The sequence below is a fragment of the Eurosta solidaginis genome, chromosome 4 (assembly GCF_040869045.1).
Source record: "Eurosta solidaginis isolate ZX-2024a chromosome 4, ASM4086904v1, whole genome shotgun sequence".
Taxonomy (NCBI): Eukaryota; Metazoa; Arthropoda; class Insecta; order Diptera; family Tephritidae; genus Eurosta; species Eurosta solidaginis.
In genome coordinates this window covers 124,741,659-124,754,033 of record NC_090322.1, presented here as the reverse complement: position 1 = coordinate 124,754,033, position 12,375 = coordinate 124,741,659, and the positions used below count along the sequence as shown (strand labels likewise).

At 41.1% G+C, this 12,375-nt stretch overlaps 1 protein-coding gene across 1 annotated transcript; it reads left to right on the top strand.

Annotated features, from left to right (window-relative positions):
* Positions 1–2,542: 2,542 nt before the first annotated feature.
* On the top strand, positions 2,543–4,314 carry usp (ultraspiracle). Its single transcript, XM_067782768.1, has one exon. It carries the CDS (start codon positions 2,684–2,686, stop codon positions 4,040–4,042), a length of 1,359 nt encoding a protein of 452 aa, XP_067638869.1. The 5' UTR covers positions 2,543–2,683; the 3' UTR covers positions 4,043–4,314.
* Positions 4,315–12,375: the final 8,061 nt, after the last annotated feature.

The following is a 12,375-nucleotide window of genomic DNA, read 5'->3' as shown; positions in this document are numbered from 1 at the left end:
TTTAAAAGTTATTCGCGGAAAACCCGTCGGTACTATTGTCGCTATTTTCGTTGTTGCAATTAAACAAACGAAAACATGAAGGTTGTGAATAGTGTTGCCAGCTCCGCAACAATATCTTTTTATCTTGGTAGAACATTATAAGGTGGTGGCACGTCGACACGGTGATGTCCTTCTGCGCAGCGCCCCAAATAGTATTAGACTACAAATTATTAAAAGTGTTTAACAAAAAAAAATACATTAGCTGTGTTTTTTTTACTTCAATATACGTTTACGCTTAAACTTTATATGGACTGCTAAGCGACAAACTTTAAATACACCTCTGAAATTGCATTCCAAATTTTCAATATTTTATAAAATATACGTAAATTATTACAAAAATAAAAAGCGGCGCAGGCGAAAATTTATATATGTAAATTGTTAAAAAAAAATAAAAAGCTCCGCAGGCGAAAATTTGGAATAATCGTGCGATTTTTTATTCCAAATTTTCTATTTTTTCGTGAAATAAATATACGGAGTTGAATGAAAAAGGTCCGTTCTCCTCATTGGAACTATTTAAAACATTTTCCATTCGTTGGTACAATTCAAAGCATCTGATAGCACCAAGCAAGTAGTGAATTAGATAAAATGGCTGTATGCTTCTGTTTGCGGAAAGTAAACAAATAAATTATTAAATTTTACAATAATGCGTAAATTTAAACAAAATAAAATAGTTTTTTATGGTGTTATAAACATTATAGAGTGTACTTATGTATAAAATTCTATGTTCGTGTGTAGATAGCTAGTGATAGTTATACCATGGTAACTTTAACAAATAATTACTAGTAAATTCTTAATAACAATTAAAAATTACTCTCTGATTCTCGTTGGAAAACTCCCTGAGAACCTATGTGCAAAATTTCAAAGGGCAAACCCCTTTGGTTTACGAATTAAATCAATTGGTGCCTTAATGTATAGCCGACCCTAATTTTATGTAACAGATGACACTTAATACCCGACGGGTGTCAAAAGACGTGTTTCAGTCACAGGATCGCAGGTAACGTTTTACAAGACGTTGCACCGCCTAATTTTTATCAAACATTATTAGAATCCGGAAGCGAAATTTAAAATTTTTATATCTGTGAAAAGATATAAGCAAAAAATCGCTTCAGGTTTTTATGTTGTTGTTTTTTTGCCAGATTTGTTGTACACACACACACACACACTAATGCAGAAAGGTGTTCTGCGCGCATTTAGTTTTTATCCCCAAACCGGTGTCTGACCCACCCAGAGTTATTTTTTAAATCGCTGCCTAAGGCAGCCAACGCAGAAAGGTATTCTATTCAAAAAAACTATGCATCGGGACCCATCTTTCGGACCCTCTTGGGGTCATTTTACAGTTTTTTGCAAATAACTTTCGACAGAAACAAAATTTTTGAATTCCGCTTTCGGATTCATAAAACGGAAGTCGAAACGCGTCTTTTGGTACCACCTTTGATAATTTTTGATTAAAATTAGGTGGTGCACCGTCTTGAAAACGTTACTGGATCGCGAATCCAAAAACGTAAAGCAACAACTTTGAGTCATTCAAAAGATATTAACAAAAAACCGAAGAATTACCCTGGGCCCCCGGAAACTGGAGTATTAGTCTAGAACAGGAGAGGTGTCAAATGCTCTAAAATATAAACGTAAAACCGGCGATGGGCAGAGACAAATATTTTTTCCGCCTTCGGATTATTTTTGTCAAAGTCAATACGCGACTTTTGACACCTCTCGACGCGTATTAGCAGTCGACCCCTGTTTTAAGCGCCCATTACTCATACTTAGCATAGACTTGACTTGAGAACTGTCACTTACAGTTCTGTTAATTGAACATTGCATGTTACTGATTACTCAAAACTTAGCAACACTTAACCTGACTTAGAAGTCTGTTGAATTTTGATTTTCTATGTAAGTTCTAAGTGACGTTTACATTTTGAAATGCCATTTGTTTCCATTTCATTTTGACATTTGTCATACAAATTGACATTTAATGATTATTTTGAACAATTTTTTACACTCATAAATTAATTGTAGTACTCAAAATTAACATTGATTAAAAACCACCACTTTGTTGCAAATATTTCCCAATAAAATGACAGCTGGAAAACAGCTGATTATGATGCCAGATTATATGCGCTAAGTGGAGCATAAAGCGGGAGTCATTGGTGCCGTATGTCGTACCGCTGTAGTCGTATCCCTAACGTAATCAGCTGTTTATCGTTACGACTGTAAACCAAAAGCCAATTGGTTGGCTACGATACGGTTACGACCTTAGCGGCACCAATAATCGATTGTATTGATTCTCATAAGGTTGGTCGAATCAGGTGTTAAAAGGTTACCGATACGGTTACCGATAAAGCACCAATGTCTCCAGCTTAATCGTTGCTAAGTTGCCAAGTTTATGCCAAGTCAAGTCTATGCTAAGTATCAGTAATTGGGCCCTTTAGGCTTTTACCAAACAGCTGAATGTAAATGGGCCTCTAACAATAACAAACTTTTTCGAACGTATTTCGTGGTAAGATGGTGAGTTTAAGTTGGTAAAAAGTTTTCATGCAAAAAAATGTCTACGCGAAATATTGTACATTAGTAACTGTTGCAGAGATTTCATTTGTCAAAGGCTTATTTCGATTTTTTGTGGCGAATTGCGTTTTTAAAATCCGATGCAATGGATGGCGCTGAACAGGAGCAGAACTTCCGTCTGGGACCATTGTCGCCACAGGAAATTAAACCAGATATTTCAATATTGAATGAAAACAACACTAGAGGATTTTCTCCTAAGTCGGCAAGCCCTGTTTCGTTTGGAGCAATCGGGTTGCAAACGATGAATATGGCAAATGCGGCAGCTGCTGCCGCTGCTTCAGGCCATAATACGATTCCTATGCAACAAGGGCAACAGCAGCAGCAACAACACCAATATCCTCCAAATCATCCATTAAGTGGTTCAAAACATCTGTGTTCTATTTGTGGTGATAGAGCAAGTGGTAAACATTATGGTGTTTATAGTTGCGAAGGATGCAAAGGGTTTTTCAAACGTACCGTACGAAAGGATTTAACTTATGCTTGTAGAGAAGATAGAAATTGTATTATTGACAAAAGGCAACGAAATCGGTGCCAATATTGTCGCTATCAGAAATGTCTTGCATGCGGCATGAAGCGTGAAGCAGTTCAGGAGGAGCGACAACGTGGCACACGTTCACAGAATGCACGCCCCACTGATGATTTCAATCCCACTAGCACAGTGCGTGATTTAACAATTGAACGTATAATTGAAGCCGAGCAAAAAAGTGAACAACTTAGTGGAGACAATGTTATACCATTCCTACGTGTTGGCCCGAATTCTATGGTTCAACCGGACTATAAAGGTGCGGTATCACATCTTTGTCAAATGGTTAATAAACAACTTTATCAAATGATTGTATATGCTATAAAAATGCCACATTTTGCTGAATTACAACGTGATGATCAAGTTTTGTTGCTCAAGGCAGGCTGGAATGAGTTGTTAATTGCAAATGTAGCATGGTGTAGTATTGATTCTTTGGATGCTGATTATGCAACATCAGGTCATGATACATCTTTTGGACGTCGCTCTCCTATACGCCAACCACAACAATTGTTTCTTAACCATAATTTTTCATATCATCGTAATAGCGCAATAAAAGCAGGAGTTGCAACAATTTTCGATCGTATTTTATCTGAGTTAAGCGTGAAAATGAAACGCCTCAATATAAATCGTTCAGAATTATCTTGCTTGAAAGCAATAATTCTATTCAATCCGGATATACGTGGATTAAAGGGGCGTAAGGACATTGAAGTATGTAGAGAACAAGTTTATGCTTGCCTCGATGAACATTGTCGTACTGAGAATCCTGGTGACGAAAGTCGATTTGCACAACTTTTGCTTCGTTTGCCTGCATTGCGTTCTATAAGCCTTAAGTGTTTGGATCATTTGTTTTTTTTTCGTATTATGGGTGACAAGCCCTTAGATCAATTGTTTTATGAGGAACTAGATGCACACTTGGGTTAAGCAATTGTCAATTAAATACCTAAATGTTTACATACTCACAAATATATATGTCTACATATACACTTACATGATTACGCAAAGCATTTGTCCGAATAGATTATCTTCTAAATGATAAATGTGATTAGATGGGCTGTTTTGCGCAATTCACTTTTTGAATAATTTTTCTTTTTGAATGTTTCATTTAGTAATTATGTTGGTTATTTACTGTACACAACTTGAAAATAATAAAAACATACTATTATAGATTATATAAATATATTCTAATCTGTTAAGCATTAGTTTCATTTAACAAATTAACTATCAATATTCTCATAATGTATACAAAAAATCAGGATCTAAGTTGGAAATATTAGGCAAGCTGCCACATCTTTCTACTATTTAGAGGGGAAGTCTGTTAAAGTTTTCACCCCTAAGTCACGAACAAACATTTTTTCGAGCTTATAGTGTAGCATACCTTATCCACAATGTCTCTTAAAAGCGGTTTTGTCTCTTAAAAGCTCGCCTCTTAAGTATCTTCACAGCATTAAATAAAATAATTAACAAAAAATTTTTTAAGGTAAACGGTTTTATTGAAAACAATACATACATTAAGTAATAATAATACTAAACGCTAGAAAATAATTAGGTAGGTCCTAGGTACTAGTCATCAGATAAATTTACAGCAGGGATACACAAACGAGAGAATCGCTATACTCAGCGGCAGTCAGGCCGCGCTCAAGGCACTATCTTCAGTTGAGATTAAATCATCAACAGTCCTTGAGTACGTAGAGAGGTTAAACAGTTTAGGGGCCAATAACACCATCCGTTTAGCATGGGTACCTGGACACAAAGGAGTGGATGGTAACGAGCAAGCGGACTAGCTTGCCAGATTGGCAGCGGCTGGGATTCAAGGGGTTGTGTAGCGCAATACATAGCTTCTCCAACCCAATTGTCAATCTCACCTTCGAGCGGCGAATCCCGTTTCACTAACAGACGAGGCTCTGGCGACCCCAAGCTCCTCATGGAACTTGGGGGTGGGGAGGGAGGGATGGCCTGAAGGTTTAATGTGGCCATATAAATCGTTCCCGAGATGGTCGGGCCAGCACCTTAATGGTGTTGTGTTACCGGAGCGTATCGGATCTGTATCCGACAAAGGACCATCACATCGATAACACTCCCCAAAGCCTTCGGGGAGTAACTAATCGCTACAACAACAACAACAACAACATTGGCAGCGGCTGAAAAGGCAATAGGACCCGAGCCCATCATGCCGATAGGGTCACACACAATAAGGGAAGAGTTCAGGCAAAAAGAGGCGTGCCTCAGAGAACAACACTGGCGCGAAAGTCCAGGTCTTCGGGAGTCAAATGCACTAATAGGAGGGTACAACTCAAAGCGATATTAGGCCATGATAAACCTCCCAAAAAGTAGCCTAAGAATTTCAACAGGCATACTCACAGGTCACTGCGGGCTAAAGATCCACATGCATAAACTGGGCATATAATCTTGTAGCATCTGTCGATTCTTTCATCGAGAAGATGAGACTGCAGAGCATATCCTGATGGAATGCGATGCAGTCGCGAGAGGATGACTTAGGATCCTAGGATCACCAAAACTAGAAGATAGTCACATACACTCTCTGAAGCCGAGAACCATTCTCGATTTTCTCAGAGAGCTCGGTTTGGATGAGGTGTTGTGAAGAGAATGAGGGCACAATAGACCAATAGGTCGCAGTGTTTAACCTCACAACATATCTATCTATCTATGCATTCCATCCGTTCATCCGTAAGCCTACCCGTCTTAGGAGTCATTTTTAATAGCTTTCATTTGAATAACGGTATTTTACTGAAATTTGACATCCTACTTATTCTGCCACGAGTATTATTCACGCTAAAAAGAGGGTTGGTAACACCCACTTATTAAAAGAGTTATTAATCGGCTTACGGTAGCGATATTTTCAAAACGGTTTAAGATGCAGTGATGAAATTTGGTATGCGCCCTCTTAATTAAGAAACGATCTCTGAATGTAATTACGAAAATCGGTTGATGATCATTTTCTATATAAAAAACACGTCTTTTGAACACGTCTAGAATGATACCTCCGTAAATTACAAAGCGTCAATACCAAAAATTATATAAGAACTATCTCGTAAGAACGACTAAAAAGACGTAGTTACCAAGTTAAAACATAAGCGATATCTCGAGCACGGTTAAAGTAAAGTGAAATGAAACCCTGCCCTGAAAAAGCACCGGGACCTAAAAAGTAGTTTGGTTGTTGTTGTTGTAGTATTAACCATAAAAACACTCCCCGTTTGGGGAGGGTTATTGATATTGATGGTCCTTTGCCGGATATAGGTCCGGTACGTTCCCGTAACAAAGCATCATTAAGGTACTAGCCCGACCATCTCGGGAACAATTTATATGACCACATTAAACATTAAAAATAGTTTGGTCTTAAACACGAGCTCCGTTCCTATATATACGTATTGCGGCGAATATTAACAATTTCGATGCGTCACTGTGCTGCTAGTAAATAAATGCCCCGTCACATAAGCAGTTTTTCATGTAGAGACAGGACCTTCCTGTTTTATCTGTTTTATGCCGACTCCGAAAGGCATCTGCTAGGCAGATGAGTTTTAACTGAGAGCTTTTCATGGCAGAGTGTCGGAGTGCTTGCCAAACACTGCCAAGGGGCGACCCCGCCAGACAAGTTTTCTTATAATTGGGAAAAAAAAAATGTTTCTAAAATTGTGATGTTGCTTTGTCCGTGGCCTGAACCCAGGATCTTCTGTGTGGTAGGCGGAGCACGCTACCATCACACCACGGCGGGCGCCGGAATTATGGTCCTTGGTATTATATATTGATCCAATGAAAAGCGGATAAGGACCACGCCTACTTTGAAGAAATGGGGCTAATAGTTTTAATCTTAACAAAATTTCCAATATATATATACATATACATGGTACGTAACAATACTACCAATAAAGATAGACATATCAAAAGCTTATGATACAGTCAACCACGGCACCTTACTGCAAGACTTGGAAGGGTCCTCCCTTCCTCCAAATCTCAAACGGTGAACCGCAAATTATCTGTTTGGTCGGCAAGCATCGGTGCAATTCAGGAACATAACATCTAAACCCAGAAGAAATAAACAAGGGGTGCCACAGGTTGGTGTCTTATCCCGCCTTTGTTTAACTTCTACATATCGAAGCCTCCTACACCACCAGAAGGAGTCAGTATCGTTTCCTACGCTCATGACTGCACGATAATGGCTACAGGGCCCGGCGCATCCATCGATGACCTATATAATTTAATAAACAACTATTTCCCTAATTTCTCCAGTTTTTTCCCCTCGCGAAACCTGACATTGTCACCGACCAAATCATAGTTGGCCTTATTTACAACATACAAAAACAAAAATGTCAACCATATTGGCCATCGACGTCGATGGCATTACGCTACCAACTACCAAAAATACTAGGTGTGACGTTCGATCAGGATCTACATTATGGCGAGCATGCATCCGAAATTGTACCTATAATCCAGAGCTGTAACAAAATTCTCAAATCTCTTGCCGGCAGCACTTGGGGTAAAGATAAAGAGACGCTTATTACCACCTAGAAATAAATTGGCTGGCCGCTTGCATGGTACGCGTCCCCGATATGGTCGCCGAGCCTTAACACATTAGAAGAAAATACAGGCCTGCCAAAACACTTCCCTTAGAACTGGCTGTCTTGCGTTTTTCGGTGACGATGAAGTCGGCAGTTCGCTCGAGCGAAATAAGTATAGGCAGGTGGTCGGATGCCAATGTTACCATCGGCTGACAGTTGATGCAGTTTACAAGTCCTGCGCTCACGATTGATATATCTGACGTACTGTGGCAGCTTCCTACCATACGAGTGGGGGCGTCTCCGTTTATTGTGGAGAACGCCGTTTCTTCTATTTGATCCGCCAACATCTCACCCCTGCTATCCGCCTGCAGGTTTGAATGCCATAGATCGTGATGGACAGTGAAATCGCCTAAGGTAATGCGATTATCGCCAGTGAGTAGGGCTATGATATTAGTATCCACTGGGACAACAGGCGACAGGAGAGTTGTAGATGTTGATGATTTCTAGGTTTACATCGCCTGACCGGACCGATAAGCCGTGCCGTTCTAAGACACTGTCCCTGCGGTCTATGTCGGGATCAAATATACATATGATATTTCACTGAGTGGTGTATGATAAACGCGAGACCGCCTCCATTTCCGCTCTCGCGGTCTTTTCTGTGGACATTATACCCAGAACAGGTCTGCAGAACAGATCTTGCTGTGAGTTTAGTCTCTTGAATCGCAGCGATGCGGATGTTTTGCCGCTTCATGAAATCGACTATCTCCGTGATCTTCCCAGTTAATCCATTACAGTTTAACTGCAGAATTCTGAAGTGCAGCGGGGGAGACGTCGTCACTCTAGGAGTAAGTGACGGGTGACTACGCCTGAGTTGTGGGAGGCCAGGACGCAATTGCTGTTGTTGCCCTGGGACTGAACGTCCCTGGGTAAGAATTGGGGTAGCCGGTATAGTTGGATTTGCAGCCTGGCAACATGGCGCAATGAAGCCCGTCGGGGGGTTGCCGTCGCGGAGACCAGAATATGTAGGAAAGTAGCACCCTCCAAGGCAGGAGCTGCATTGGGCGGATGACGCAAACATATATATTCTGTGCTGGCGAACGGTGCAAAAGGTGGTAGGGACTAAGAGTCTGTTTCCCTGACCTACACGTTTGCTGCCGAAAAACAGGGGGAAGAAGACGGGGGCGGGGGCTGATGCTCGGCATTGTTACCGACTCTACTTCGGATATTGTAGTTATGAGTGGCAGCGGCTGTATGAGCTGGTGGTGCCGTAGGGCGCGAGCAGCAGCGGGTACTTGTGGCTTGCTGAGCAGTAGAGCTGCTGGAAGGTAGTGGGGGCGCTGATGCGTAGACTACGGGTCGCCCTTGGGCGTGAACAGCTGGGAGGATAACATTTTGTGGGAGGGACGCAACAAATTAATAAAATCCCGAGTCGCTCCGGTACATAGAACTGGCTGCCTTGGGAAGCGGCCACTGGCCCAGGCCCACAGATCGATTAGCTTTGCAACAAAATAAACGGCTACCTCCCTGATCTCTCCAGTTTTTTCGCCTCGCGAAACCTGACATTATCACCGACTAAATCATCGGCGACCTTATTTACAACATGGACGTCCCAAATGTCGACCATTTTGAACATCCACGTCAATGGCACTACGCTACCGACTGTATTACACCCCAAAATTTTGGGTGTGACGTTTGATCAGGATCTACATTTTGGAGAGCATGCAGCCGCAATTGTACCGAAAATCCAGAGCCATAATAAAATCCTCAAATCTCTTTCTGGCAGTACTTGGGGTAAAGATAAAGAAACGCTCATTACCACTTACAAATTGGCCAGCCGATTGCATGCTACGCGTCCCCGATATGGTCGCCAAACGTAAAGACTACTGACTGGAAGAAGCTACAGGCCTGCCAAAATACTGCCCTCAAAACCGCCGCGGGGTGTCTTCTTATGTCCCCAGAACACCATCTACATAAAGAGGCGAGAATACTCCCCATTAGAGAGAGAAATGAAATGCTAACTAAACTGTTCCTGTTGAGTACCCAGAAACCTGGGCATCCCAACAGACATCTGATTGATGAGCCCATACCGCCCAGGAGCTTAAGGAGTCATCTCCGTAAGCACTATGAGGAAATACGGCACCTGAGAACACAGCCGTATGAAGTAAAAAAACACAAACAGGTCCTCAGTGAACTCCACAAACAGGCGTCGGACCTATATGCCAGGAATTGCCCGGTGAATCCTGTACTCAAAGAACAATACCCAAAACTTGCGGAAGAGGAACGCACACTCCCTAGGGAAATGCGAGTCACTCTAGCTCAGCTTCGATCTGGATACTATAGCAGGTCAAACTCTTACCTATCCAGAATCGACCCCGACATACAAAACATATGTCCTGCTTGTAATGTGTTACCACATGACACCAACCATCTCTTAAACTGTATTGTGGAACCAACGCCTCTAACACTCCTCTCATTTATTTATTTATTTATCCTCCCGTTAGAGGATATTGATGACAATTTGTGACCGGTCGCACCTATTGGATGGGGCGAAGCATTGCTACAACAACAACCCTTCCAGGTCTTGCAGTAACGTGCCATGGTTGACCGTAAGCTTTTGATAGGTCTAGCGCAACGAGTACTACGAGTACCGGTATCGATACTTTTTCTAAAAGTACTATGTGTATCGCAACCCACTCAAGGGGTTGCCAGCTCAATATATAGCTTCTCCAACCAAATTGTCAACCTCACTTACCCGTGGCGAATCCTGTTTCATTAACAGCCGAGGCTCTGGAGACCCCGAACTCTTGATGGATCTAGAGGGTGGGAGGGCGGTATGGCCTAGAAGGTTTCATGTGGTCATGCCAAATGGTTCCCGAGATGGTCGGGCTAGTACCTTTATTATTATTATTTATTTATTATTACGGCTGTTTAGGCACTACTACTAAATACAATGGCGAAAAAAGAAATTCATTTAGCCATGTCCGTCCGTCCGTCCGTCCGTAAACACGATAACTTGAGTAAATTTTGAGGTATCTTGATGAAATTTGGTATGTAGGTTCCTGGGTGCTCATCTCAGATCGCTATTTAAAATGAACGAAACGACTACAACCACACCCACTTTTTCGATATCGAAAATTTCGAAAAACCGAAAAGGTCGATAATTCATTACCAAAGACGGATAAAGCGATGAAACTTGGTAGGTGCGTTGACCTTATGACGCAAAATAGAAAATTAGTAAAATTGTGGACAATGGGCGTGGCACCGCCAACTTTTAAATGAAGCTAATTTAAAAGTTTTGCAAGCTGTAATTTGGCAGTCGTTGAAGATATCATGATGAAATTCGTCGGATGACGAACACGACCACTTTTAAAAAAAAATATTTAAGTCAAAATTTAACAAAAAATTGAATATCTTTACAGTATACAAGTAAATTATGTCAAAATTCAACTCCAGTAATGATATGGTGCAACAAAATACAAAAATAAAAGAAAAAGGCGCCAACTCCGACTATGACCACGCCCACTTTTTCGATATCGAAAATATCGAAAAATGAAAAAAAAAAATGGCATAATTCTATACCAAATGTGGAAAGAGGGATGAAACATGGTGATTGGATTGTTTTTTTTCACGCAAAGTATACACCTACCATATTAAGTAGAAGAAACCGAAAAAGTCTTGCAAGGCGAAATCGAAAGCCCTTGGAATCATGGCAGGAATACTGTTCGCGGTATTACATATATAAATAAATTAGAGGTACCCGACAGATGATGTTCTGAGTCACCCTGGTCCACATTTTGGTCGATGTCTCGAAAACGCCGTCTGGCGGTGTCTAGCCATACATGAGGTATGATGAACTACTTGTAGAGCGTGATTTTTGTTCGTCGAGAGAGGACTTTACTTTCCAATTGCCTACTCACTTGTTGACAAGAGTTATTCTCCGTTTGATTTTAAAGCTGACATTGTTTTCGCTGTTAATGCCGTTTCCCAGATGGGCAAAGTCCTAAACAGTCTCGAATTTATATCCTGGCGAATGTGCCATTTACCACAACACCAACTTTTTTGCCCCTTATACAAGCCAAAGAATGAAAAACTTAATTATTTATACATAATATGTGACCTGGCCTATGAAAAGGTGGCTTATGACTAAAAAAAAAAAAACAGCTGTTAACAGCTGTTTCTCGCAATTTCTTTTTGAGTCATAAGCCACCTTTTCATAGGCCGGGTCACATATATGATTTTCTAGACGTACATTTTAGTTTTACTTTAGTATTCACACCGTTTTTATGGAGAGCTACAGAAAACACTGCTGAGGTGGTAATACATCAAAAATCAACATAATAAAAATAAATAAATGTAAGGCGAGATAACCTCCGAAGAGATCTAAGGCAGAGCTTCTCTTCCAATTTGCGTCGTGCTCCTCTTGATTTTTCCTAAAAATTGACCGGACGGGACCTACATGTTTTATGCCGACTCCGCACGGCATCTGCAAGGCAGATGAGTTTTCACTGAGAGCTTTTCATGACAGAAATACACCCGGAGCGCTTGCCAAACACTGCCGAGCAGCGACCCCGCTTAGAAAAATTTTCTTCTAATTGAAAAACCTTATTTGTAAAGTTTTGATGTTGCTTTGCCCGGGGTGGAACCCATGGCATACGGTGTGGTAGGCGGGGCACGCTACCATCACACCACGGTGGCCGCCAAGACTTTAACAAATAAGAGCCAGTCTAATATATGATTATA